Below are 27,373 nucleotides of genomic sequence, written 5' to 3' on the forward strand. Positions count from 1 at the left end.
GGAGCGGCTCTTAGGGCCGGACCCGCGCCGCCCCTGCGGACACCCGCCGCCGCCGCCGCCGCCGCCGCGCCCAGCACTGCCCACCGGCTGCCACCATGAACCCGGACCTGCGCAGGGAGCGCGCCTCCGCCACCTTCAACCCGGAGCTGATCACCAACCTCCTGGACGGCAGCGCGGAGAATACCCGGCGCCGTCGGGAGATCGGTGAGGGCGGCGGGCCTGCAGTCCCGGGCACGGCTGGGGAGGGGGCGCGGCCGCGGCCGGGGGTGGCCGGCGGGCCCCGGGAGCGTCGCCGTCGGCGGGCCGGGGGTGGCCGGGGGTGGCCGGCGGGCCCCGGGAGCGTCGCCGTCGGCGGGCCGGGGGTGGCCGGGGGTGGCCGGCGGGCCCCGGGGAGTGTCGCCGTCGGCGGGCCGGGGGCCGGGGGTGGCCGGGGGTGGCCGGGCAGGTCCGTCTCGCCCCGTGATGCCCTCCGCCTCCCTTCCAGAGAGCCTGATCCTGAACGACCCCGACTTCCAGCACGAGGACTTCAACTTCCTCACGCGCAGCCAGCGCTACGAGGTGGCCGTCAGGAAAAGCGCCACCATGGTGAGGAAGATGAGGGAGTTCGGCATCGCGGACCCCGAGGAGATCATGTGGTTTAAGAAGTAGGTGTGCCCGGCCGGCCGCGTGTTTGTGGTTTTCGGTGCCACTTTCAGGTTAAATGTGAGGGAAACAGCGCTCGCTCCCGCGCGCGAGCCCGGCAGCGGTTGGGTCTGCCGGACGCCGAGGGAGCCGAGAGGCGGGCGCTCTCCGTGTCGGGAATCTCACTGGAACGATCCTTGGTCCCCGGCATCTCCCTCTGTCCATCGATGTGAAGCGCGAAATGACTTTGTTTTTTGTCAGGATACCTGAGTTTCCGAACCCCGAAGTTGTTTTTTTTTTTTTTTCCCTAAGTTGCAAGACCAAACCCCCTGTATGTGGAGCAAGAGCGGATTCCATTCTCATAGAGTTGTGAGGATCCTGGGATTCCCACTGCTGGGAATATGTGGGCCTGGAGGAGGGACTCCGGCCTCGGATGGATACCAGGCGTCTAAGGACCCGGGATTGTTGAGTGCGTGGCTGATTTAATGGCTGTCTTGGCAAAGTCAGGACTCCCCCCGAACTGCCAATAAAAACCTCGCTCCCTGATCCTGGGACACGAGTCTTCGGCCCGCGGCAGCTCTTACACTTGTCGTTGTTCCTGGGCCTTTCCTCTTCTAGGTTTCTACGTTTTAGAGGAACTCCAGTATCTTGAGCTGTGAGGGTTCGGTTTATGAATGCTGTATTTTCAAGAATGAAGACAAAGGAAACATGTTCTGAGTGTCGCCCTCGTGTAGTAATGCTCACTCCTTGTACTGCTGCCCCTGGGCACCTGGTGTGTTTCCAGCTTGACTGAATGAAATGGGTTATCTTGGACAGTAGGACTTTCCTCAGAACTGCACATCCAGCTTCAGTTAGGAAGGCACTTTGTTTGCTTATTTATTTATTTTTGGTAGCCCAGATCTAGAGACTCACCAGCTTCCAAATGCTCTCTATTGTTTTTAAAGTTTGAAATTCATAGCTGTGGGGATATGGAGGTAGAATAACTCTTAGAAGATTATGTTACTGAGTGACATGAGTTGGCTTTGAAAACTTTCAAAGTTAGTAAGGTTTTATTCCTCAGTAAAACAAGATGAAGAGGATTGTATTTTTGTTGTGTTTTTCTAAATGGGTGATGCATTGCGTTTCAGAGTTGGTAGCGATGATTTCCTAACCTCCGGTGGTTCATGTGTAACCAGACTCAGGTGAAGTCACAGTGAAACAGAACAGAGTCCTCTGTGTGGGTTAAAGGTCTGTGGACACCAGCCAGTTTTGTGGACCATTTTTCGTGTGCAGTCTGAAAGTACAAACTTTAACACACCCTTTGACATCCTTCCAATGTCCCTAGGTTGTGATAGGGAGATCAGTTCAAGTTAGAGATGAGGATTGAAAATTAATCTTGGCCAGTACTGCGCATCTAAACCTGGTTTACATAATCCCATCAGCGTTGCAATTCCGTAGATAATAATGCAGCAGTGTTTTGTCTGTGACTCAGAAATAATGGGACCAGTAAACTGTGACTTCTCATTAATTGTGAAGTACACTGGATTTCTTATTTGTTAAAATGGGGCAGGATGTTGGAATTGACAGAACAGCAGTGTTTCTGAGAATTTTTGGTATTTATGCCTTTTATATAAATTTTTCTTACCATAAAATAAAATTTATTTATTATGAGACTATTTTGAAGTTGGCTGAATATTAGTACATAACTTTGAAATCTCTCTCTCTCTTTTTTTTTTAAATTTTATTTATTTAGTTGAGAGAGTTACAGACAGAGAGAGGGAGAAGCAGAAACAAATGTCCTCCATCCACTGGTTCACTCCCCAAATGACCACACGGGCCAGAACTGAGCTGATAAGCTGGCAGCAAGGAGCCTCTCTGGGTTCCCCACACTGGTACAGGTGCCAGGCACCTGGGCCATCTTCCACTGTTTTCCCAGGCCATTAGCAGAGAGCTGGATCAGAAGTGGAACAGCTGGGACATGAACTGGTGCCCATGTTGGATGCCGGCGCCACAGGCAGAGGCTTAGCCTACTACGCCCTGGTACCAGCCCCTGGAGATTTCTTAACTTGAGCAGAACTTTAGAATTTGAGAAAATGAGCCATGCTGGTTGGGGGATATACATTTTCCTCATCTTCCTTCCTGTAATTTTGTCTTTGAAATATACAGGTTGCTATGAAAAGAAAACTTCTAAGATGTTGTAAGAGTAATTTAAAATTCTAGCTATGGCCAATCACGTTTTTTGTTTCCCTTGTTTTTAAAGCTGGTTCCTTGGAAAGCACCTTCAGAAGGGATTAAACGTAATTTCAAAACAAGCCCCTGGATTTGTTTCATGAGTTGATTTTCAAGAGATCTCAAAAAAAATTTTTTTAAAGATTTTTATTTATTTATTTGAGAGGTAGAGTTACCAGACAGAGAGAGGGAGAGACAGAGAAAGGTCTTCCATCTACTGGTTCACTCCCCAGATGGCGGCAGTGGCCAGAGCTGAGCCAATCCAAAGCCAGGAGCCGGGAGCCTCCTCTGGGTCCCCCACATGGGTACGGGAGCCCAAGCACTTGAGCTGTCTTCCACTGCTTTCCCAGGCCATTGACAGAGAGCTGGATCGGAAGAGGAGCAGCCGGGACTTGAACCCGTGCCCAAATGGGATGCCAGTGCAAGAGGTGGAGGCTTAGTTTATTTACTACACCCAGCACTGGCCCCAAACCCCTCGTTTAAAAAAAAAAAAAAAAAAAAAAAAAAAAAAAAGATTTATTTATTTATCCTTTGAAAGTCAGAGTTACAGAGACCTTCCATTCGCTGGTTCATTCCCCAGATGGCCACAACGGCCGGAGCTGCGCTGATCTGAAGCCAGGAGCCAGGAACTTTTTTCCGGTCTCCCACATGGGTGCAGGGGCCCAAGGACTTGGGCCATCTTCCACTGCTTTCCTAGGCCATAGCAGAGAGCTGGATCGGAAGTGGAGCAGCCAGAACTCAAACCAGCGCCCATATAGGATGCCGGCACTGCAGGCGGCGGCTTTACTCACTGCACCACAGCCTGACAACCCCTCATTTTGAAAAAGAACATATCTGATGGTCTTTGTTGTGTCCTGCGTGTTCCGCTGTTTCCTAGGGTGACTTTACAAACCTCAGAGAGCTTTACTGAATTACTGAGCCTTCTCACTTCCCTGTAGGGAACACGAGTGTCTTACTTTTCTACCATTTTTAGTAACTGAATTACAGGGTGTTTTTCCTCAGAAATAGGGAATGGACTAATACTTGCTGGTTTTAGTAAGAAAGGCTTGGTGTGATGCTGTCTGCTGTTCCCTCTGAGTGGTGATTCCTGCATTTCATCACTCATCTGGCTCCTGGTGCCTGCTTCGGTGAGACGTGTGACCTCTGTCCTGGAGGAGCCAGAGCAGCTACGCAGGAGACCGACTCACTTCTGTTCACATTCTCCTTTCTCTGCTCTCCCTGTAGTTTAACATTTGATTTAATGTAGACACCATAGACCTGTGGTCTAAAAGGCATTATCGGTGTCGCCTACTCAGTATCTCTGGGGTGTTTAGAAGAGTCTGTCCCTAGCATCTCTGAGAAGAGATTTTCTTCCCAAGCTTAGGCCTGACAGCATTGGCAGCAGAGAAAACATTTTTTGTGGTGCTAGTGAGCAGCTTATTCTGACTTTCATATGACCTAGGGCGCCGAAATCATTCCCTCTGGTCCAGTCTGTAACGAGTAAAATAATTCAGTTTGGTTAACTGGACATGTTCATATCTAAGAATATGCATGAAGAGAGTTTGCAGGTGGATTGTGATTTGCATGAGGAGAAATGGGAGGGTTTGTGTGAGCTTATTTTGGAAACAGGAAAATGAGGGCATATTGTGTTTGCTGCTGTCGTTTTTGTCTTTAAGATTTACTTATTTATCTGAGCTGGCACCGTGGCTCAGTAGGCTAATCCTCCGCCTTGCGGCGCCGGCACACCAGGTTCTAGTCCTGGTCAAGGCACCAATCCTGTCCCGGTTGCCCCTCTTCCAGTCCAGCTCTCTGCTGTGGCCAGGGAGTGCAGTGGAGGATGGCCCAAGTGCTTGGGCCCTGCACCCCATGGGAGACCAGGAGAAGCACCTGGCTCCTGGCTTCGGATCAGCGCGGTGCGCGCCTGCGGCGGCGGCCATTGAAGGGTGAACCAACGGCCAAAAGGAAGACCTTTCTCTCTGTCTCCCTCTACTGTCCACTCTGCCTGTCCAAAAAAAAAAAAAAAAAAAAGATTTACTTATTCATTTGAAAGGCAGAGTGACAGACGAATCTTCATCTGCTGGTTTACTCCCAATGGCCACAACAGCCAGATCTGGGCCAGGCTGAAGCCAGGAGCCAGGACCTCCATCCTGCTCTCCTACGTGGGTGACAGGGGCCTAAATACTTAGGCCGTCTTCTGTTGTTTTCCCAAGAGCATTGGTAGGAAGCTGGACAGGAAGTGGCACTCCAGCATGGGATGCTGGCCTGGCAAGCGTGGCTCTACCTGCTGTGCCACACTGCCTGCCCCTGCTGTTTCTTTTAAGTTGCAGTACAGTTTCAGGGCCTCCCCGTAAGAATGGCAACCTGCCTCTTCCTCCCCTTAATTCATGCTCTGATTGTTGTACAGCCAAGTTACACTGGTGCGCACACTGCTTCTAACTCATCCCTTTAGAAGTCATGAAGACCAGTTATATGGGATGCATTTTGTACTTTAAGCCAGCTTTTATTATTATTATTATTATTTCAAAATGTATTTAAAAGGCACAGTTACAGAGAAAAGCAGAGATGGAGAGAGATCTTCCATCCACTGATGGCCACAACGGCTAGGGCAGGGCCAAACTGAAGCCAGGAGCTTCCTCCAAGTCTCCCATGTGGGTACAGGGGCCCAAGCACTTGAACCATCCCCTGCTACTTTCCCAGCACATTAGCAGGGGGCTGGATTGGAAGTGGAGCAGCTGGGACTCAAACCGGCACCCATATGAGATTCTGGGATCTCAGGCAGTGGCTTTACCGGCTATGCCACTGTGCCAACCCCTGTGCTTTAAGCTCTTCAGATACACACTATGTGAAAGTACAAAATAGACCCCTGTAAAATCTTGTAACACAGAATAGCCAAGGATTCCGCCCTATGAGGAGATGGTCGAGGCCTGAATGTCAGTGTAATGTGGTGTTCCCTGACCACTGGGATGGATCGCCCACGCCCCCGCTGCTGCTGCCTGTGTAAACCCTGAGCGCTTTGGAGGCTGTGATCTCCCCTGGAACATACCTGTCACCCGGGGAGAGACAGCCTTCATTGTTCTTCCTTAGGAACTTTCGTCAGCAGCTCTACAAATAGGTATTCTGTGGTGTTCTTTTGATTATCAAAGCAAGGAAAACCTAAAAATAAAGCAAAAATTTAAAAAGCCACACTCCTAAAAATTACACCAGCCAAACCAGCAAGTAATACCAATAAAACCAAAAATAAAAGGGGCTTTTAGGCCAAAACTTGGGTGGCATTTGTTTCCTGGATTAAGTGTAGAATTTGAAAAGGAATACTGATTAGAGGGAGAATAAATACCACCAGGTCCTGCTGTTGGCTTTTTACATAGTAAAATGGTAAATTTTATTTTATTTAAATTTAATTTCACAAGAAAGAGGTCTAAGTTTTCCCTGACCTTCACTTGGAGGGCCACGTCTGCTTGACCAGAGCTGGGGCAGTGTGCAGTTTCTAGAGTAAGGCTGAGATCCTTCTCTTTTCTCTCCTGTAGACTACAATTGGTCAATTTTGTGGAACCTGTGGGCCTCAATTACTCCATGTTTATTCCCACCTTGCTGAATCAGGGCACCACTGCTCAGCAAGAGAAATGGCTGGATTCATCCAAAGGACTCCAGATAATTGGCACCTACGCCCAGACGGAAATGGGCCACGGTTAGTCCACATCTGAGGGTCCGTGGGTAACCCACCTCAGGACTTCAATTAACACTGACTCCTGGCATTTGATTTTTTTATTTCTACTACATATTTTGGATATTATTTTTAAATTGTTAAATCATATTTCAGCTTCTTGTTTTCTTCTGGGTCATTTCCCAATGCATTGGTTCAGACCTTTGGCCTATAAACATCTTTCAGTGTTATTTCTTAAAGGCTTTTACCATCGCTGCATACCCCCTTTTAACAGATGCTGAGCGGTTTGGAAAGATGGGGTCTAAAGTGTGTCACAGCACCCCATTATATTGGTCTGTCTGTAATGACTGCTGGAAATTCTTCAGAGGATTAATGCCTCTGTATATTTGGAAGATACTCTTGTTTGATGAAGTTAAAAAGTCAAAAGCTGGAGCCAGGAACCCAGAACTCAACCCAGATCTCCCTCCTGGAAGGGGCCTATGAGCTGCTGCCTCCCAGGCTGTGCGCTAGCAGGGAGCTGGAATTGGGAGTGGAGGCAGGACTCAAACCCCGGCACTGCAGTGCACTCGGGCTGCAGGTGTCCCAAGTGGGCATCCTAACGGCTGCACCAAACGCCCGCCCTCACTGAGTGTTTAGAATTTGAGTTGCTCAGCTTCATAGCGAATTATCAAAATGCAAGACTTAAAGAAAGAAATGAGGAAGTGTTGCAGGCCTCAGGAAAAGTTATTTTGCGTATGCTTTACAGATTGGTCTCAGGAAAACATTCTTTACCGTAACCCTGTGGGGTCTGCAGATTCTGGTTATGCTCCAGCATTGTGGGACGTGTTATTAAACACTTAAGGTTTTAACTTCAGGATGGCCAGTACTGAAATGGCAACCTTCAGAAAGGATTCACAAGGGAAGAAAGGTGACATGTTTTATGTAGTCTTCCTGTCCTAGAAACTGCACATGTGGACACACGTGTGTTTTGTCATCTGTAAATAACTGTGTTACAGAACTTTTATGTTTTTGCTGTCATCACTGTACAAGTTGTTTGATTTACTAGTCGGGTCATTCATAGGTTGCATAAGCTGTGTAATGTCCTGAGGTTAATGAGTTTGTTTTATATAAATATATATAAACATGTATGTGTTGTTGTTGGCCTAATGCTTCTGTCTATTTATAGAATACATCGAAAATGTACCTTTGCCCTAAATTTTGAAGGGAGTGAGGCAGAACCAAAGACTTGAACTTCACTGGTCTGAGAACAGAAACTGGACAAAGTTCCTACATGGAGAGTTGGCATTTGCTAGTTTTCTTTCCCCTGTTGCTTCTAGTTTGGGATATTTTCTTGTATTTGAACTAACTTTGTGTTCATCTCTATAGTTTACTTTAGGAAACAATGTTGTAAGGTTAAGTCTTGTTTGTTGCTGGAATCTTGTTATTTTGTATTGATGTTCTTAATTGACTTCTGTTCTTTTCCATGGGAGCCAATCCGTCTGTTGGTTTAATTTGCATCTTGTGGCAGTTAAAGAGTACACAGTCCTTCAACGTCAAGGAGATTGGCGATAGAGCAGTGTGAACAAAATGAAATCTAGTTATTTAAATCCCGAGACTTCAGAACATTGATCAACAGTGATTTATCTAAAGCGTTCTCCCTGAAGTAGCGGTAACTTTGGCCTCGGATTTCTCCACCTCACGTGAAGAGACTCAGTGTTGCTTGGTCGCATTCAGGGTTCCTGAAGTTCAGTCGCCTGCACAGTCTCAGCCACCAGTCAGCCTTTTCCTTCTAGAGTGTGACTGCTCTTCTGAAGGCACTTGAAGACATTCCAGCACACCGGCTCTGTGACCTCTGAGCCTTAAACCAGGCCAGAGGCCTGGACCCAGGAGGGCTGCGCTCCTGCGGTTCCTGGGTGAAGGAGGAGCCTGTAGAGGCTGGTCTGGAGTGACCATCCTGACCACACGTTTCTTTAGGACACAAGCAAGGTCGGGTTCTTCTTCACAGACATTTGGTCGTTTCAAGATCTGGCCATTCATAGGGGTTCTTGCCTTCTCTTCCGTTGTTTAGAAATACATTGCTTATGCTGTCTGCTTCCTGTCCTTGAAGATGTAGTATCTTTGCAAATTGCTATCACTCATGCTTAAATATGAAGCACAGCATCTTTCTTCCTTTAGAACTTGAAAGACAGAAAACTTGATTTTGTGTGATGAGTGTTTTCACCCTCACTCTGCTCTCTGCCCAGGCTGGAGGTCTCCTGTTCTCTTTCCCAGGTGCTTTTCTTCCGTCCTGGGCTTCCCATGAGACTTTGCTCCCTGAGTAGTATTTGGGCTATTCTGATTTTCTCTCTCTCTCTCTCTCTCTCTCTCTCTCTCTCTTTTAAATTTATTTGAAAGGCAAAGTTATAGAGAGGCAGAGGTAGAGAGAGAGGTCTTTCATCTACTGGTTCACTCCCCAAAAGGCTACAACAGCCAGAGCTGGCCCTATCCGAAGCCAGGAGCTTCTTCTGGGTCTCCTACGAGGGTGCAGAGGCCCAAGCACTTGGGCCTTCTTCCACTGCTTTCCCAGGTGCATTAGCAGGGAGCTGGATTGGAAGTAGAGCAGCCAGGACTTGAACCAGTGCCCATATGGAATGCCGGCACTGTGGGTGATGGCTTTACCCGCTATGCCACAGCGCCAGTCCTCTGATTTTCACACTATTGTTGATAAAAGTATAAACTTCTCAACAAATTCTTTGCGGTTATGACTTTAGAATAGAATATCTCTCAGAAATGAATTACTGCGTTGAAGGAAATAAGTATTTTATAGCTCTGGTTGTATAATTTGAGGCTTTCCCTGAAACACAAAGCTAGTTTCTAATATATTTAACAACTTACTAATGTAGCTGTGTCTCTACAGCTCCATCAACACAGTCACTTTATTTTTGCCACTTTAATAGATGTCTGAGAGTAAGTTTTAATTTTCCATTGCTAGTAAGTTTGATTTACTCTTTGCATCTTCCGTGCATAAAATGAAATCTTTGATGAAGTAGAATATGCCTCATGATGTGACAACGTTGTACGCATGTAATCGTTTTCCATTGCTTCCTACCTTGTTAAAAATTTTGGCCTTCTGGATCAACGGCTCCTTCTCTGGATAGGTGCACATTCTCCCTCCTATAGTTTGGGAAGCGTGTTTTCTTGGTTTGTGTTTATTGTTTTGACTTGTGTATGATACGGAGTGAGAATGAATCCGTTTGGTTTTCTAGATTTCCAGTGTTCATTGACTAGTGATCCTTTCCTGTTAGGCTCTTGCTGGGCTTTTTAGGGTTTTATAACAGATTAAATTTATTTGTTTGTTTCTTTTCTAACATAAAAATTGCTTTGTGTACTTTAAAATCTGACAGGATAGGCCTGTTGTTACATTTCAAGCTGTATGTGTATTTGATATTCTCACCTACTTATTTTTCTAGGTGAATTCTTGATCTCAGTTTGTCAAGTTCTAAAACGTGCGGAAACCTTCAGCAGCCGTTAGTGGAAGTCCTGTATTTTCTCGGGGAGTGTTCCCTCTCTTCACTCCTCTCAGCCAGGAATCAGTTGTTTCTTTTCCATGCACTCATATCTTCTTTCATACATTCTATTAGGTTATTCATGTTTTTTAAATAAGTCTTTTTTTTTTTTTTTTTTTGACAGGCAGAGTGGACAGTGAGAGAGAGAGACAGAGAGAAAGGTCTTCCTTTTGCCGTTGGTTCACCCTCCAATGGCCGCCGCGGTAGCGCGCTGCGGCCGGCGCACCGCGCTGTTCCGATGGCAGGAGCCAGGTACTTCTCCTGGTCTCCCATGGGGTGCAGAGCCCAAGCACTTGGGCCATCCTCCACTGCACTCCCTGGCCACAGCAGAGAGCTGGCCTGGAAGAGGGGCAACCGGGACAGGATCGGTGCCCTGACCGGGACTAGAACCCGGTGTGCCGGCGCCGCAAGGCGGAGGATTAGCCTGTTGAGCCACGGCGCCGGCCTTTTTAAATAAGTCTTTAATATCCTGAGAAGTTACTTAGCATACTTTATTTTAAAGATTTATCTACTTATGGGCGTTTTCAAGATGGCGACTCCCTATGTAACTGATGAGACTGGCGATTTATTTATTTGATGGTCAGGGCTACACAGAGGAGAGGCAGAGAGAGAGAGAGGTCTTCCATCTGCTGGTTCACTCCCCAATTGGCCACAACAGCTGGAACTGCGCCGATCTGAAGCCAAGAGCCAGGAGCCTCTTCCGGGTCTCCCATGTGGGTGCAGGGGCCCAGGGACTTGGGCCATCTTCTACTGCCTTCCCAGACCATGGCAGAGAGCTGGATCAGAAGTGGAGCAGCCGGGTCTCAAACTGGTGCCCATAGGGATGCCAGCACTTCAGGCCAGGGCATTAACCCACTGTGCCACAACACCGGCTCATAAACTAACAATTTTTAATGCATGCTTTAAAAATATTATAATCACCCAATACCTGCTTCTCACTGTTACTGTGATTTTCATTAAATAAAGAAAACAGTTATTACATCTCAAAAAAAAAAAAAAGATTTATTTACTTATTTGCAAGACAGAGAGAGATATCTTCCACCTGCTGGTTCACTCTGCAGATGGCCACAGCAGCCACAGGGGCTGGGTCAGCCTGAAGCCAGGACTGGGAACTCCATCCTGGGCTCCATTTGAGTGGCAGTGGTGCAGGTGCCTCAGCAGGCAGCTGGGGGAGCAGAGCAGCTGGGACCCGGACCGGCGCCCAACTCAGGATGCGGTGTCTCGGGCGTCCTCTGCACCACGGCACTGGCCCCACTTAGTAGTTTTTAAATATTTCATTACCTTTTTTAAAAAAAGATTTATTTATTTGTAAGGCATAGTTACAGAGAGAGGGACAGAGGTCTTCCATCCGCTAATTGACTTCCCAGATGATCGCAAAGGCCAGAGCTGGGCTGATGCGAAGCCAGGAGCCAGGAACTTCTGCCGGGTCTCCCACGTGTATGCAGGGGCCCAAGCACTTAGGCCCCTTCCACTGCTTTTCCAGGCCATTTGCAGGGAGCTGGAGTGGAAGTGGAGCAACCAGGATTTGACCTGGTGCCCATATGAGATGCTGGCACTACAGACAGTGGATTTACCCACTAGGCCACAGTGCTGACCCCTAAATATTTCATTACTGTTGTAAATTGTCTTTTCCTCTAGTGGGGTTTCTATTTGAATGATCCTGATAAAAATGCAGTTGATTTTTTTTTTTTCCCTTACAGCCTGTAGCTTTTCTCAATTCATTTATTTTGATATTTTGATTTCCTAGGTTAAGATCATGCTGCCCACAGAGATGCTATTTTTCATTCTCCTTTGTTGTGTGTTATTAATTTATTCATTTCTCAATATTGGTTTGCTAGCCCTGTGTCATGTGGAAGGAGAGGCTGGGGAAGCCCTTTGATGCTGGGATTTTAAAAGAACTGACTGGTGCTTTGCCAAGTACAATGTCGATGCTTTGTAATTTTACAATAAGTTATTTTATAGTCAAATGCAATCTCTATCATGCATGACCAACTTTTTGCACCAAATACGTGGTTTAAATCAGAAAGCTGTCACTTCTTTTGGTAGCGTGTCTGAATTTCACGCACTTCTGAATAGTCCGTATTCACGCACAAGACACACTTTCTCCTGAAAACGTTCTTCAGTCTCAACAGCTTCTGGGTTGCGGCAGCTTCACTCCTGTTACTGCTAGTTGTGTGTGTGGTGACCCTTCGTATTCCACGTCAGCCTTAGCACCACACAGACCCAGCCTTCCCTGGGCCGATGAGCGCCTCCCAGGGGCCTCTCCCCCGGCGTCGCTCTGGGTTCGAGGAGTGCGGGCAGCCTTTCGTGAAAGCGCTGAGCCGGCACTCCGGCTGTCAGTCTCCGTGCAGAGTGTCCCCTTAGGTCCTAAGCGTGAGTTTGTTTTTCTTGTGAGGCTGAGATTTTTTTGAAAGCTGGGACAGTTGACATTCTGGTTTGTGAGTAAAAGGCACTGTCATCCAGGGATTTTGTTTTGTTTTTAAATGATTGTAGATTTATAGGAAGTTGAAAAACTAGTACTTAGGTCCCTGTGACTCCTTCGCCAAGTTTCCACGAGTGGTTGCCTTTTGTGGGACTTCCACTCTTGGTGCTGCCAAAGACAGCGCTGGGTTTTGTTGTGTCTTTTTAGTGCTTTCTCCCTGGTCTTCGGCCACGCTGAATGTGAGCCATAGTTTTCCCATCTAGCAGACAGGATCAGAGGTGAGGAGGTTCTTGCCCTGGTTTTGCCATTACCTTTTTGACTTGAAAAAGGCACTTAACTCATCTCAGCCTTAATTTCTCCTCCCTAAACTGAGGGGTTCGGTCACATCTTCTTCAATTTTTACATGATAGCTGAAAACACAAGCACTCAATTGGACGAACTTGGTCAGTCCTTGCCAGAGCAGTGCACCCTGGGTGTTGTCCCCCTTAAATAGAACAAAATGTTGGAGAAATTTAAAAATTGGAGTGTTGTTTAGGCTCATTTCTGAGATAATTAAATACAATAATAAGAACAATATAGAGTCAATAATTTGGAGCTGGAAGTTAAACAGTGAAAAATAGTAATGTGGAAAAATACAAAGGTGTATAGAACTGTTTCTAAAAGAATGACTTCACAAAGTGGATTTGAAATTACTAGAACCAAGAGCTTTATTATCCTCAGTGGCTATGCCTATGTGATTAAATGAAGAGCTTGTTATGCATGAACCTGTGACTTGTGTTATTATGGTCTTCACTAGAAATTGCATGTCTTTAATTTCTGAAATTACTGGGATGAAGAGCACTGTCAATTTTTGTATTAAATTTTTTCAATAGAGCATGGCTGAATAGTTGCGGTAATAAATCTGAATGAAATAATCACAGTTCCATGAGGAATACAGATCCGTGCTGGACGCTTTGTGGACAAAACAAAATATCCCAGCCCAGAAGGATCATTGAAATTTGCATCTCGAGAGAAAAATGAAAACTTAGTCTGGGGGTTCAATACTGTCCCTCTGAGAGAACTACTGTGCCTTACCTTCTCTTCAGAGTGAGTTTTGGACCACGCAGAGCCTCCACCCCACATAGCCTTTCCAGGTTTGTGTGGTTTTGTGCAGTATTGGCTTTGCAGTCAGTAGCCAGTCTGCCATCCCCCGCCAACTTAAGAGCAGTGGAACTTGCCAAGCCATATGAAGTAATACAGAAAGGGCAGTGCTCCCGCCCATGATGAAATGCACACGGCTAATCATACTCACAGAAGGTTTTTTTTGTCCTTCCCTCGCTCTGTCTATCCAAATTGCGACTCTCTCACACCTGATGACTCTCCTCTCACACGCCCACCCTTGGTGTTTCTCCGAAGCTTTGTGCACCGAGGGCGGCCTGAGCCTCTGGATCTGCACTTGGGCATGTTCCTGCCCACCTTGCTCCACCAGGCCACCGCAGAGCAGCAGGAGCGCTTCTTCATGCCCGCCTGGAACCTGGAGATCACTGGCACTTATGCCCAGACAGAGATGGGTCATGGTACAGTGTATTCAGTCTACCTTCTGGGTTGGGCGGGCCCCTGTGAGCTTGGCATGTGTGGAGCGCCCACCGTGTGCTAGCAACGGCATGGCAGTGTGTTTAAATGACCTCTCTCTGCAGAACCCAAGTAGGTGCGTAGACATTGATCAGTGGACATTAAAGGCTGTGTCACCCTAGTGATAGGCTGATTATGTTTTTCATGACTTCCCTCAGAAATCAGGCCTTACTGACCAAGTGATTTTTCAAATCTATGCACATGAGGCCTGAACCTACCCGTCTGTGCACATGAGGCCGGAACCTATCCATCTGTGCACATGAGGCCTGAACCTACCCGTCTGTGCACATGAGGCCTGAACCTACCCGTCTGTGCACATGAGGCCTGAACCTACCCGTCTGTGCACATGAGGCCTGAACCTACCCGTCTGTGCACATGAGGCCTGAACCTACCCGTCCGTCCGCTGTTGCTGTCTGACACCTTTACTACAGAGACCTCAGTGTACTTTGACAAGTTCTAGAAGAAATACAGATTGATAGTGTGTTTTTTTGACTTGCTTAAGGAAAGACTTTCTTAAGGGAAAAGAGTTGTTAGAACCAAAATGTGCAACATTTTATTCCTTGAGGTTATTTGTACCTTCAGTTAAACCAGGAATTGCTGAAGGTGGCTTGTCCAGAGGTTAGAAAAATGAAGACAAGTCATCCTTCCAGGCCTTTGGTTTCAAGCTCTGTACCTACTTTCTTTTCTGACCACACCCCACTTGTCTTTCTTACAAACTCCAGGAACACTGGAGGTGGTGGCTGTTGCTCTCAGCATCTCTTTTGACTTGGTCTCTGCCATTTGTTTGCTTCCGCCTTCTCTTTTGGGCTCCTGAGTGTCAGGAAGACGACATGTACATTCGCCAGTTGCTCTCATTTCTGTACAGCTGCCTCTGTTCAGTGCTGAGACTGTTTTACAGAACTTTCACAGGACTCAACGTAGAGGAATTGTGCATTTGAAAACATTTTATCCTTATCTGCTCTATTTGATAGGTTATCTTTTTTCTGTAAAAGTGTCTTTTTAGTGGAAGGAATCTTAAGTGTCTGGGTTCTTGACTCCCACTTGGGAGGGCTGCGGGTCAAACGCACGCTGGCCGTTTCTGCTGTTCCACGTGGAAGTTTCTCTGTGTTTCTTCAGTGTTTAATGAGTTCTGGTTTTACCAGAGTAATCTGGTAAAAGGTTCACAGCATTTGCTGCAGTACAGTATTAATAGAGAGGGTGCCACCTGGAACGTTTCTCTAGAATTCTTTCCAGTGATGTTGGCGTATTTGTGTTAGGGTTTAAAGCAAATCCCCATCCATCTCTGGTAAGCATATGAAGCTGGTAGTCTCCCTCATCTCACTGATGAACCGATTGGGACTAAGTGAAGGCCTGGCCCTGCAAGTCTAGGGGAACTCGGGCCTCATTGTTAGACTTATAGAAATGGTTAAAAGTCACTGTTCTGGAGAGGTGGCTCTGTAGGGTCGTCCTCCATCCTGAGAACAAAAATAAAAAATGTCTAGGCCTCTCCAAAAAAAAGTCACTATTCCAGGTCTTCTCCCCACCCCCATAAGGATAATACCTTTTTAAATTCTTATTTTCCATTCTAGCAATCATTCTGAAAGAAGTTCTCAATTCACAAGAACGTTAGTGGAAGCCTCTTCCTGTCACACAGGCTAGTTCTTCCCAGTATACACAATTCCAGAAAGGGAACTGGTATGGTAAATAAAATACACAGGAGTTGAAATTGGTATAGCTGCAACTTAGGCATGAATTTCAGAGGATAGCAAACTCCTCTGTTAAATTCGTATATCGTGATCTTAAAATATGATTCTGAGTTGCCTTTATATCTTCTTTCAGTTGATCGAAACAAATCTGTAAACTAGAAATGGACCATGCATGACCTTATTATTTTCAGCCTAATAGGAAATTCTCTGGTAGGCTAGGAAAGGAAACATCTTGGTTCACAGCCATTTGTAGCTCATCTACAAATGTGATGTTCTCAGGGTTTTTTTCTGTGAGATATTAGTTTAAAGACTGGGTGGGAAATTATACTCTCTTCTTATTCTTGCCCATACTTGATCTGAAGTAAATGTCGTTTATTTCCTTAGGAACTCATCTTCGAGGCTTGGAAACCACAGCCACATATGACCCTCAAACCCAGGAGTTCATTATGAATAGTCCTACTGTCACCTCCATTAAGTGGTGGCCTGGTGGGCGTAAGTGAATGTTTGAGTATTTACTGGATGTTTTGAAGATTCACTATGGTTATGTTTAGAATACAAAGCTTATGTGAGAATATCAGGGTTTGTTTGTTTGTTTTTTTAAGATTTTATTTATTGAGAAGTAAACACAGTGAGAGGGAAAGACAGAGAGAAAGGTCTTCTATTGACTGGTTCTCTCCCCAGATGGCCTCAGTGGCTGGAGCTGAGCCTACCTAAGGTCAGGCGCCAGGAGCTTCTTCCAGGTCTCCCACGTGGGTGCAGGGGCCCAAGGACTTGGGCCATCTTCTGCTGCTTTCCCAGGCCACAGCAGAGAGCTGGATCAGAAGTGGAGCAGCTGGGACTAGAACCAATGTCCATATGGGATGCTGGCACTGCAGGCGGAGGATTAACCTACCGTGCCACAGTGCTGGCCTTGAGAATATAATTTTTAAATACAGAAAAATACCCTAAATCTTAACTATTCTGTTTCACACTTTCTGGTGGTACTTAATTACCTGTATTTATACATCTCACAGAGCTCAGAAATGACAGCTAACTTTTTTGTTTAGATAAACTATTCCCACAGGTTCAGTAGTCATCATTTATAATAACTTAATAGTTTTAACATTATTTATTTGAAAGGCAGTTAGAGGGAGAGAGAGATCCATTTTCCATCCACTGGTTCACTGCCTAAATGACTGCAACAGCTGGGGCTGGGCCACGGTGAAGCCAGGAGCCAGGAACTCCACCTGGGTCCTCCCACATGGGTGATAGGGGCCCAAGCACTCAGGCCATCGTGTGCTGCATGTGCAAGTACATTAGCAGGGAGCTGGGTGGGAAATGGAGCAGGTGGGACTTGAGCCAGCGCTCCCGTGTGGGATGCCAGTGTCACAGGTGGCAGCTTTATCAACTGTGCTATAACACCAGCCCTGACATTACATTTTACTTAAAAAAAAAAAGCATACAAGAAAAAATGAACATTTCCAGGAGTACAAAGCAAAAAGCCACTCTAATCCTCAGAACGTTCTAGTCGTGGGAGTGCTGTCTGGTACCCAGCAGCTACTGAGCACAGGAACTGCTGCTGGTTGCCTGGGGAGCTGTCCTTTGGCAGCCGCCAGCGGGGAGGACTTTGCAGCTGCGCGTGGGACTTGGTGTCTCAGGAAAGGCTTCCCGGACACACTGCTGATCCAGGCTAGAGTCGCACTGAACATGTGCTCTTCCCCCTTGGAAAATGTGGGAATGTTTGCTCACTTCTCTGTTGATCTCTGACTTTGCAGTTGGAAAGACTTCGAATCATGCGATAGTTCTTGCACAGCTCATCACGAAGGGGAAGTGTTATGGATTACACGCCTTCATCGTACCGATTCGTGAGATGGGGACGCACAAGCCTTTGCCAGGTAAGAATTGTTCATCTGATGGTGACATGAAGATGGAGCATTTCTTCTGCAAAAAGTCCGAGACCCAGCTGGCGAAGCAGGGGCCAGGCTGGGGTTCCCACGCACAGCCCGCTCTGACTTTACTTCATCTGTGGTAGGCATCACCGTCGGAGACATCGGCCCCAAATTCGGTTACGAAGAGATGGATAATGGCTACCTGAAGATGGACAACTATCGTATTCCCAGAGAGAACATGCTGATGAAATACGCCCAGGTATATGTAGGTAGCAAACAGGAGCCAGAGGCATCCAGCAGGAGCATGGTGACTGTTGGAAACCATGGGTTACCAGGGGTCTGACTTTAAGAGGGTGATAGCATGTTTTTACTTCTGATGTTGTTTTTACTGTGTTGGTGTTTGGAAGCAATTGGCAAGGGTGATAAGCACATGGGGTGTGCCAAACCATTGGTTCTCAAACTTCAGCATGAAGTACGGGTCGCCTGGAGGCTGATAAACCCGGGTCGCCAGTTCTGGCCACGGATGCACCAGGCGGGCAGTACTACAATTTAGTTTCAGACAAGCTGCCAGATGCTGCTGCTGCTGCTGTTCCAGGGACCACACTAGGACCTCTCGGCGTCCACGTGGGCCTAACAGAAGGAAGCGTCAATCTCACGTTCTCCTTCCAGGTGAAGCCAGACGGCACGTACGTGAAACCCCTGAGTAACAAGCTGACCTACGGGACCATGGTGTTTGTCAGGTCCTTCCTCGTGGGAGAAGCTGCTCGGTCTCTGTCCAAGGCATGCACCATCGCTATCCGATACAGCGCTGTGAGGCACCAGTCTGAGATCCAGCCAGGGTAAGGCGGGGGCGGGGCGCGACGGATACGCCACTGGGCCTGTCTTGACTCCATCAGAACAGCACAGCCCCATTTGCTGTGCAGACTTGGTTCGGAAGGCCGTCTCCTGGGCCTGCCACTTCGTGTCTGGGCTTCCTTTTCCCAAGAGGAAAGATGAGAGGCAGGCGTTGGTGCAGCACTTCAGCTGCCGCTTGGGGGCACCCACATCGCGTACCAGAGTTCCTGGTCTCCACCCCGGCTTCACTCTCCTTTCCAGCCTCCTGCAAATGCGCTTTCTGGGAAGCAGCAGGAGACGGGTCAGTCGTTGGGTCCCTGTACCCATGAGGGAAACCCGGATGAAGCTTCTGGCTCCTGGCTTTAGCCTGGCCTAGCCCTAGCCGTTGCAGCCATCTGGGGAGTGAACCAACAGTGGAAGACCTCTCTCTCTGTCTCTCCTCTCTCTGTAACTCTGCCTTTCAAATAAATAAGGAAATCTTAAAAAAAAAAAAAAAAAAAAAATGAACTTCTCACTCAGTGGTTGAGAATTTAATAGAGAAAAGGAAAGATGAGATTAACCATCTCATTTCAACTTCTGAAGCTCTGTAAATGTTGAGAACAGTGTGAAAGTCTGTCTACTAACACCAGTTATAGACTGTGTGTAGTCAAAGTGCCATCAAAGCCTGATAATTGGGGCTGTTGCCGTGGCACAGCCGGTTAAGCCTCTGCTCGCGATGCCAGCATCTCATGAGCACCAGTTCGAGTCCCGGCTGCTCCAGTTCTGATCCGGCTCCCACTGATGGAAATGGGGAAGCAGTGGAAGATGGCCCATGCACCTGCGCCCCTGCCACCCGTGTGGGAGGCCTGGTACTCCCGGACTCCTGGCTTTGGCCTGGCCCAGCCCCGCTGTTGCTGCCATCTGGGGAGTAAACTAGTGAATAGACAATCTCTCTCTGTCTCTCCTTCCTCTCTAACTGCCTTTCTAATAAATATTTTTTTTTTCTTTTTGAACATGGTCTTGTGGAGCCAAACAGCCTAGGTTTTATTTATTTATTTATTTTTATTTATTTATTTTTTTGACAGGCAGAGTGGATAGTGAGAGAGAGAGACAGAGAAAGGTCTTCCTTTTTGCCGTTGGTTCACTCTCCAATGGCCACTGCGGCCAGCGTATCTCGCTGATCCGAAGCCAGGAGCCAGGTGCCTCTCCTGGTCTCCCACACAGGTGCAGGGCCCAAGGACTTGGGCCATCCTCCACTGCCTTCCCGGGCCACAGCAGAGAGCTGGCCTGGAAGAGGGGCAACCGGGATAGAATCCAGCGCCCCAACTGGGACTAGAACCTGGTGTGCCGGCGCCGCAAGGTGGAGGATTAGCCTGTTAAGCCACGGCGCCGGCTAAATAGCCTAGGTTTTTGTTTGCTTGTTTGTTTTTTGTTTTTTTAATTTGAGAGGAAGAGAGACAGAGACAGACAGAACTGCCATCCACTGGTTCACTCTCCAAGTGCCTGCAATGGCTGGGACCAGCTTTGGCCCATGCTGGGAGCCAGGGTTACAATCCGGGTCTCCCACCTCAGTGTAGGGACTCAGGTCTAAGCCTCCGTGGTCTGCGTGAACAGGAAGCTGGAATTGGGAGCCAAAGCCAGGACCCTCCAGTGTGGGACCCAGCTGACCGAAAGCCTGCTGCTGGACTGACCATCTGCTCTGATTACTGAGGTTTAAATGAAAACTATGTGACTTAAGGCAGAATCTTTAAAAAAAAAAGATTTATTTATTTATTTATTTGAAAGTATCAGAGTTACGCAGAGAGAGAGAGAGGTCTTCCATCCGATGGTTCACTCCCCAATTAGCCACAACGGCTGGAGCTGTGCTGATCCGAAGCCAGGAGCCAGGAGCTTCTTCTGGGTCTCCCATGTGGGTACAGGGGACCAAGGATTTGGGCCATTTTCTACTGCTTTCCCAGGCCATAGCAGAGAGCTGGATTGGAAGTGGAGTAACCGGGTCTTGAACCGGTGTCCATATGGGATGCCAGCGCTTCAGACCAGGGCATTAACCCGCTGTGCCACAGCGCCGGCCCCTTCAGGCAGAATCTTAACTTCTCGGTTTCCCCATCTGTAAGTTGGAGATATTGATAGTAGTTACCCGGTGCTGTGGCACAGTGGATTAAAGTCCCAGCCTGCCGTGCAGCATCCCATATGAGCACCTGTTTGAGTCCCAGCTACTCCTCTTTCTCTCTTTACCTCTGTCTTAGAGAAAAAAAGAGGAAACAAAAACAAGGAGCCGGCACTGTGGCGTACCTGGTAAAGCTTCCGCCTGCATTGCTGGCATCGCATATGGGCACTGGTTCGAGACTGCTAGTTCTTGTCCTGACTTCCAATCCAGCTCTCTGCTATGGCCTGGGAAAGCAGTAGAAGATGGCCCCTGCACCTGCATGGGAGACCCAGGAAGAAGCTCCTGGCTCCTGGCTTCAGATCAGCTCAGTCTAGCCATTGTGATCATTTGAGGAGTGAACCAGCAAATGGAAGACCTCTCTCTCTCTCCCTTTCTCTCTCTCTCTCTTTCTCTCTTTCTCTCTCTCTCTCTCCTCTCTCTGTAACTCTTTCAAATAAATAAAGAGAAATCTTAACAAAAAAAAAAAAAAAAAAAGATAGTAGTTACCAAACAGGATCTTTATAAGGGTTAAATGCGTTAATGTATTAAATTGCTCAGACTAGAACCTGGCACACAGCGTTCTGTAGAAGCATTTACATGTTTATTTCTATTTCTATGTAATTCAGTGAACCAGAGCCGCAGATTTTGGATTTTCAAACCCAGCAGTATAAACTGTTTCCGCTCCTGGCCACGGCCTATGCCTTCCAGTTCGTAGGCGCCTACATGAAGGAGACCTATCACCGGATCAATGAAGGCATTGGCCAGGGGGACCTGAGTGAGCTGCCGGAGGTGCGCATCCTTCTGTTCCCATGTTTCCTATTGGATAATGTTCCAAAAAAAATGCTGGAGTTTTCTGAAAGAAGAATATGTTAGAATTGTTTTCTGATGGAAAGTAGATCCGATAGGAAGACACGTGGGTTTCTCAGAAGTATTGCACCATGCTGGTCATCTGGCAGTCAAAGGGACAAAGATGGGGACTTTTTTCTGAGCAAGACGGTTCAGAAGGCAGGGTGGGAGTGTTGAGTTCCGGCTAGTCGCTGGGCCTGTCTGCTGGCTTGACAGTGACTGCTGCCCTTAGGGAAATGTCTGTTTGCTCACTGGGCCTGGGACCGTGAGCACCACCGCTGCGCTGACCGGCTGTGCTTGTCCCCCAGCTTCACGCCCTCACCGCCGGGCTTAAGGCGTTTACCACCTGGACGACAAACACAGCCATCGAGGAGTGTCGCATGGCGTGCGGCGGACACGGCTACTCCCACAGCAGCGGCCTCCCGAACATCTACGTCACCTTCACTCCCTCCTGCACCTTCGAGGGGGAGAACACGGTCATGATGCTGCAGACAGCCAGGTGAGAGTCCTCCCGTCTGTCCTGAGAAGCGGTGAGTGCCTCTCACGGGCCCCCGTCCCCAGTTCTCTAGACGTTGTCTTTGTATTTGTTCTTGAGAGGCAGCTGGGCCGTCTATCCTGACTCACTGTTTTATCTTGGGATTGAGCTGGCAAGCATGAAATATCTGTCATGCAACTAAAAGTCGTTCTAAGAGTGAAGCTGCCAGGGGCCAGCACTGTGACGCACCAGGTTAACTTGCAGCTTGTGACACCAGGTCCTAGGTGGGCACCAGTTCAAGACTCGGCCGCTCCATGTTCAATCCAGTTCCTTGCTAATATGCCTGGGAAAGTAGCAGAGGATGGCCCAAGTCCTTGCCAAGTACTGCCACCCACGTGGGAGACCAGGATGGAGCTCCAGGCTCCTGGCTTTGGCCTGGCCCAACCCTGGCAGTTGCAGCCATCTGGGGAGTGAACCAGTGGGTAAAGTCACTGTGAGCATGTGTACTTGTGATTTTCAGGTTCCTGATGAAAAGTTATGACCAGGTGCACTCAGGAAAGTTGGTGGGCGGCATGGTGTCCTACCTGAATGACCTGCCTAGCCAGCGCATCCAGCCACAGCAGGTAGCAGCATGGCCCACCGTGGTGGACATCAACAGTCCTGACAGCCTCACTGATGTGTACAAACACCGTGCAGCCAGGTGAGTCTGCCCTCGAGAGCGAGCCTGGGGCGGGCCTCACGGATGAGACGCAGCCGTGAGTGCTGTTGACCGTGTCCTCCGCCTTCGTGTTTTCTTTCCTTTCTGAACAGATTAGTAGAAATTGCTGCAAAAAACCTTCAGACTGAAGTGAGTCACAGGAAAAGCAAGGAGGTAGCCTGGAACCTGACCTCCGTCGACCTTGTTCGAGCAAGTGAGGTCAGTGGTCATTCCTTCTGCACCCCCAGGCACCCGCTGTGTTTTTAGTGCAGAAGCCCTGGTCACTGGGTGCTGACTCCAAGTTCTCACACCCTGTTTTCTTTTTATCCAGGCACATTGCCACTATGTGGTAGTTAAGCTCTTTTCAGAAAAACTCCTCAAAATTCAAGATAAATCCATCCAGCCTGTCTTAAAGAATCTGTGTCTCTTGTATTCTCTGTATGGAATCAGTCAGAAGGCGGGAGATTTCCTTCAGGTCAGTATTTTCTTTTTCTTTTTTCTTTCTTTTTTTTTTTTTTTACAGGCAGAGTGGATACTGAGAGAGAGACAGAGAGAAAGGTCTTCCTTTGCCATTGGTTCACCCTCCAATGGTCGCCACGGCCAGCGCGCTGCAGCCAGCACACCGCGCTGATCCAAAGCCAGGAGCCAGGTGCTTCTCCTGATCTCCCATGGGGTGCAGGGCCCAAGCACTTGGGCCATCCTCCACTGCACTCCCGGGCCATAGCAGAGAGCTGGCCTGGAAGAGGGGCAACTGGGACAGAATCCGGCACCCCAACTGGGACTAGAACCCGGTGTGCCGGCGCCGCAGGCGGAGGATTAACCTGTTGAGCTGCGGTGCCGGCCAGGTCAGTATTTTCTAACTCTGAGGCTGCTCCAAAGAGTTCCCGGGGGCAGCATTATGGTGCAGTAAGTTAAGCTGCTGCTTGGGACTCTGCTTCTGATCCAGCTCCCTGCCATTGCACCTGGGAATGCAGCAGGTAGTGGACCAAGTATTTGAGCCTTTGCCATCTACAGGAGAGACCCAGATGAACTTCGTGGCTTCTGGCTTTGGTCTGATCCAGACCTGGCTGTTGTAGCCATTTGAGGAGTGAACCAGTGGTTAGATTCTCTCTTTCTCTTTTCTGCCTTTCAAATATCTTTTTAAAAAATAATAAGAAGAATTAGGGAAAAAAAAGTTCATAGAAATGGCATTGAGATAAGTTCATTTTGTTGCCAAAAAAAAAAAAAAAAAAACCAACCCAAAAAACAAAAACATTGAAATCCAGGGTTGGCATTACGGTGGGTCAGGTTAGGTTGCTGCCTAAAATGTCAGCATCCCTGTCGGGTGCTGGTTCGTGTCCCAGCTGCTCCACTTCCAATTCAGCTTCCTGCTAGTGTGCCTGGGAAAGCAGCGAAAGATGACCCAAATGTATGGGCCCCTGCCTCCCATCTGGGAGACCCAGATGAAGCTTCTGGCTCCTGGCTTCTGCCTAGCCCAGCCCTGACCATTGTGGCCATTCGGGGAGTGAATTAGCAGATGGAAGATCTCTTTCTGTAATTCTACCTTTTAAATAAATAAATCTTAAAAAAGAAAATTGAAATTCATGCAAGTTTTCATAGTACACATTATGAACACTCATGGAAGTCTTTAAGAAAAATATTTGTGGCCGGTGCCGTGGCTCAACAGGCTAATCCTCTGCCTTGCGGCGCCAGCATACCGGGTTCTGTCCCAGTAGCCCTCTTCCAGGCCAGCTCTCTGCTGTGGCCCGGGAAGGCAGTGGAGGATGGCCCAAGTGCTTGGGCCCTGCACCCCATGGGAGACCAGGAGAAGCACCTGGCTCCTGCCATCGGATCAGCGCGGTGTGCCAGCCACGGCGGCCATTGGAGAGTAAACCAATGGTAAAGGAAGACCTTTCTCTCTGTCTCTCTCTCTCTCACTGTCCACTCTGCCTGTCAAAAAAAAAAAGAAAAGAAGAATATTTGTCACATATTTGATGGTTGTGTGTATATTAGCTGTCTGTGTACATACGTGTATCTTACTATTTACTTGGGTTTCTTTTAGGGGAAGATCATGACAGAGTCTCAGATCACCCAGGTCAACCAGCGTGTAAAGGAGCTGCTCACTCTGATTCGCCCCAATGCCGTCGCTTTGGTTGACGCATTTGATTTTCAGGATGTGACCCTTGGCTCTGTACTTGGCCGCTATGATGGGAATGTGTATGAAAACTTGTTTGAGTGGGCCAAGAAATCCCCACTGAACAAAGCAGAGGTAAAACAAAAACCAAAAACAGTCTCTTCACCTTTGAAGTTCTTCACTTAAACACCGAGGCAGGAGAGGCGTCTGGACAGGGGTTTGCTCGGAGCTCTGAAAGCACTGTGGCCACTGTGGCTCATTGTATTTCAGCTGCAAGGTCAGAAGGGAACTGGGTCTTAACCCCCTTGAGTATTTAACACTGCTTGAACGTCTTCAGACGTCTGTAAAAGCAGACCTGCGCATACCGTCCACGTGGCTTCAACGTGTGTGGCCTCCTGGCCGTTTGTGTCCACCTGAGCCTCCATCTCCTGACTCCCTCATCCTGGGGCTGCAAGGCAGTGGGTTCTTCTTAGTCCTAGTATCTCAATCTGGAGCTCTGGAGGTGAGGATTCTTGTTAATACCTGTCACCCTTCCTTAACAAATTAACAGTAATTTACATCATGAAATACCCTGAGTTTTTTCGATTGCCTCAATATCTTTTGTTTCTTTGAATTAGGGTCCAAATAAATCCCAGGTAATTCCTGAACGTACGCTCTTTTACACAGTAGCTCTTTACTGGTGTTTCTCCTCTCTCCTTCCTACAGGTCCACGAATCTTATTACAAACACTTGAAGCCACTGCAGTCCAAGCTCTGATGTCGCAAGGACAAGTCTGATCCGCACAGAGCAGCTGTGTGCAACTCCCGTCACACTTGATACATGGATCTGGGTGGAATCCTTATCAAATTGAAATAATCACAGAGCAAGGGCTAAATTGACCCCATTCCTCTTTCTATAAATGAAGGAAAAAAATGAACAGATTTCAAAGATTAAGTGAAAAAAAATAGATGTATTTTAAGTGCAATTAACACTGAAAGAGATTCAGAAAAAGTTTATGACTTCCATTTGTAACGCTGCTGATCCCATAGGCCAGGGCTTTTGGTAATTAGCAGAATTTAACTACTAAGTAGTTAATTATTTTCACATATTAATTGCTAATCACTGGCTATGTAAGTCTTTTTAAGCAAAGTTTTTCTCACGGGGGCAGAACCCCACCAAGTTCCCTGCTCCTGGTCCTTCACGACTCCCGTGGTTCAGGACTGAAGGAAAGGCCTGGGGGAGAGAAACGAATCCAGAAACCTGCTAGGAAGGGATTCGTGCCTGGCCGTTTTCTGCCTGTCTGCCTGCCTTTGCCAGTGCGTGGCTCCTGTCTGACTGCGCACAATAGTGTTTTTCCAGCAAGGGGACTTTTATTTTTTTACCCCAGATCTACAGGACCCTTCGCTCCTGTAGTCAGGAATTTTTCTCCCATTCAAAAGATCCCTGAATTGCTGTGGTAGCACTCGACCTCCCCTTGTCCCCCACTCCTTGGGAAGAAGCTGGTAACAAAGTTAACCTCTGCATCTGACTTGGGCCAGCTGCTGGGGCCTCACTCAGTGGTGTTTGATCTCCCTCACTTCTGAAAGAGGCACTGAAAAGAGAAGACAAAAATCACGGTCCCCCCTCTTCTAAGGGAGAGCTTCTAGCTGTGGCGCTGCTGTAACTTTGCTGACCACAGTGGGGTTTGGGGGACGATGCAGATTTCAAACATTCTGCCATCTCGGCATAAGCCATTACAATCTGTTGGGCACTAAAAATACAGACGTCACTTGGGTCACCACTTCCACCCAGAAATAACAGAAAAATCTTTTGACACAAGCTATGTGTTCTGATTTTTGGTTCAGAGAACAATCATTGAAACTCTGGCTTAAAGATAAATGGAAGTTCTGTAGATTCTGAGTCGCACTGTTGACTGTTTTCCGTGTGTCCTAAGAGCTTTTACCTGAACTGCTCAGTTGGCTTTCTCAGCCGAAATCTGATTTGTACAATCAGTACATTTAGAGGTTGACTATGTGAACATGAATTTTGTTCTTAGAGAATCAGTATAAAACAACATAAGCCACTTGATGTTTTTTCTTAATCTGGTGACTGTATGTGCTGTCTGCCTCATGAAGCCAGTTCTAGAATCAGCCCTGAGGATACGGTGTAACTCCACGAGTTGTCTTGGCACCTGGCATAAAGTCTTCCGGGGAACGGGTAATATGAGCCCTAGGGGTTACAACAGAAACTGTGGTGACAAAAGCTGTAATTGGGAAAGCTGATGGTTGTAAGATTGAAGATTAACAACAAGTGTGTGTTCTCTGCACAGCCTCCTTCCATCCGGCGCCTCAGCTTGTATGAAATCTGACATTTTAATACTAGCATTTTTGTTGACACTGGGATGTTTGTCCTGAACTTTAGTCAATATAATCAAAGCAGGAAGACCCAGTGAAACCTCACTGATCATATATTAAGAGAGAGCATGCCACACAAACAAATCTAAATCATGAAGAAGTTCGTACTTAGGCTCACTAGTTTTAGAGAACACTACACAAAGCCAGAAGGAAGGAGACCTGCCCGGGCAGACGGCATCAGCCAGCTGGAACTGCTGGCGCTGGAGCAGCACTTGTGAGTGGCTCCGGGCATCGGGGGCCTTGGCAGGACTCAGTGCATAATTGTGGCTGCACAAGGAAGCCAGACTCTGCTCCTGATAAGTGTGGGTCTGTTGTGAGCCGTTTTCACAAAA

The 27,373-nt window shown here is 47.7% G+C and overlaps 1 protein-coding gene across 3 annotated transcripts; it reads left to right on the forward strand.

Moving 5' to 3' along the window:
* Window positions 1-42: 42 nt before the first annotated feature.
* Window positions 43-27,373, forward strand: ACOX1 (acyl-CoA oxidase 1). 3 transcript variants are annotated; one of them, XM_062174963.1, is made up of 14 exons: window positions 43-204; window positions 485-644; window positions 6,333-6,493; window positions 16,096-16,203; window positions 17,466-17,585; window positions 17,723-17,838; window positions 18,249-18,418; window positions 21,165-21,327; window positions 21,693-21,883; window positions 22,380-22,559; window positions 22,670-22,775; window positions 22,888-23,031; window positions 24,598-24,804; window positions 25,375-27,373. In XM_062174963.1, exons 1-14 carry the CDS (start codon window positions 96-98, stop codon window positions 25,423-25,425), a joined length of 1,986 nt encoding a protein of 661 aa, XP_062030947.1. In that variant the 5' UTR covers window positions 43-95; the 3' UTR covers window positions 25,426-27,373. The 3 variants fall into 3 exon arrangements, with proteins under 3 accessions (XP_062030947.1, XP_062030946.1, XP_062030948.1); XM_062174962.1 differs by lacking the exon at window positions 6,333-6,493 and adding an exon at window positions 13,811-13,971 and having other exon boundaries at window positions 44-204; XM_062174964.1 differs by lacking the exons at window positions 43-204; window positions 485-644 and adding an exon at window positions 13,811-13,971 and having other exon boundaries at window positions 6,339-6,493.

This window comes from Lepus europaeus, chromosome 18 (assembly GCF_033115175.1).
Source record: "Lepus europaeus isolate LE1 chromosome 18, mLepTim1.pri, whole genome shotgun sequence".
Classification (NCBI taxonomy): Eukaryota; Metazoa; Chordata; class Mammalia; order Lagomorpha; family Leporidae; genus Lepus; species Lepus europaeus.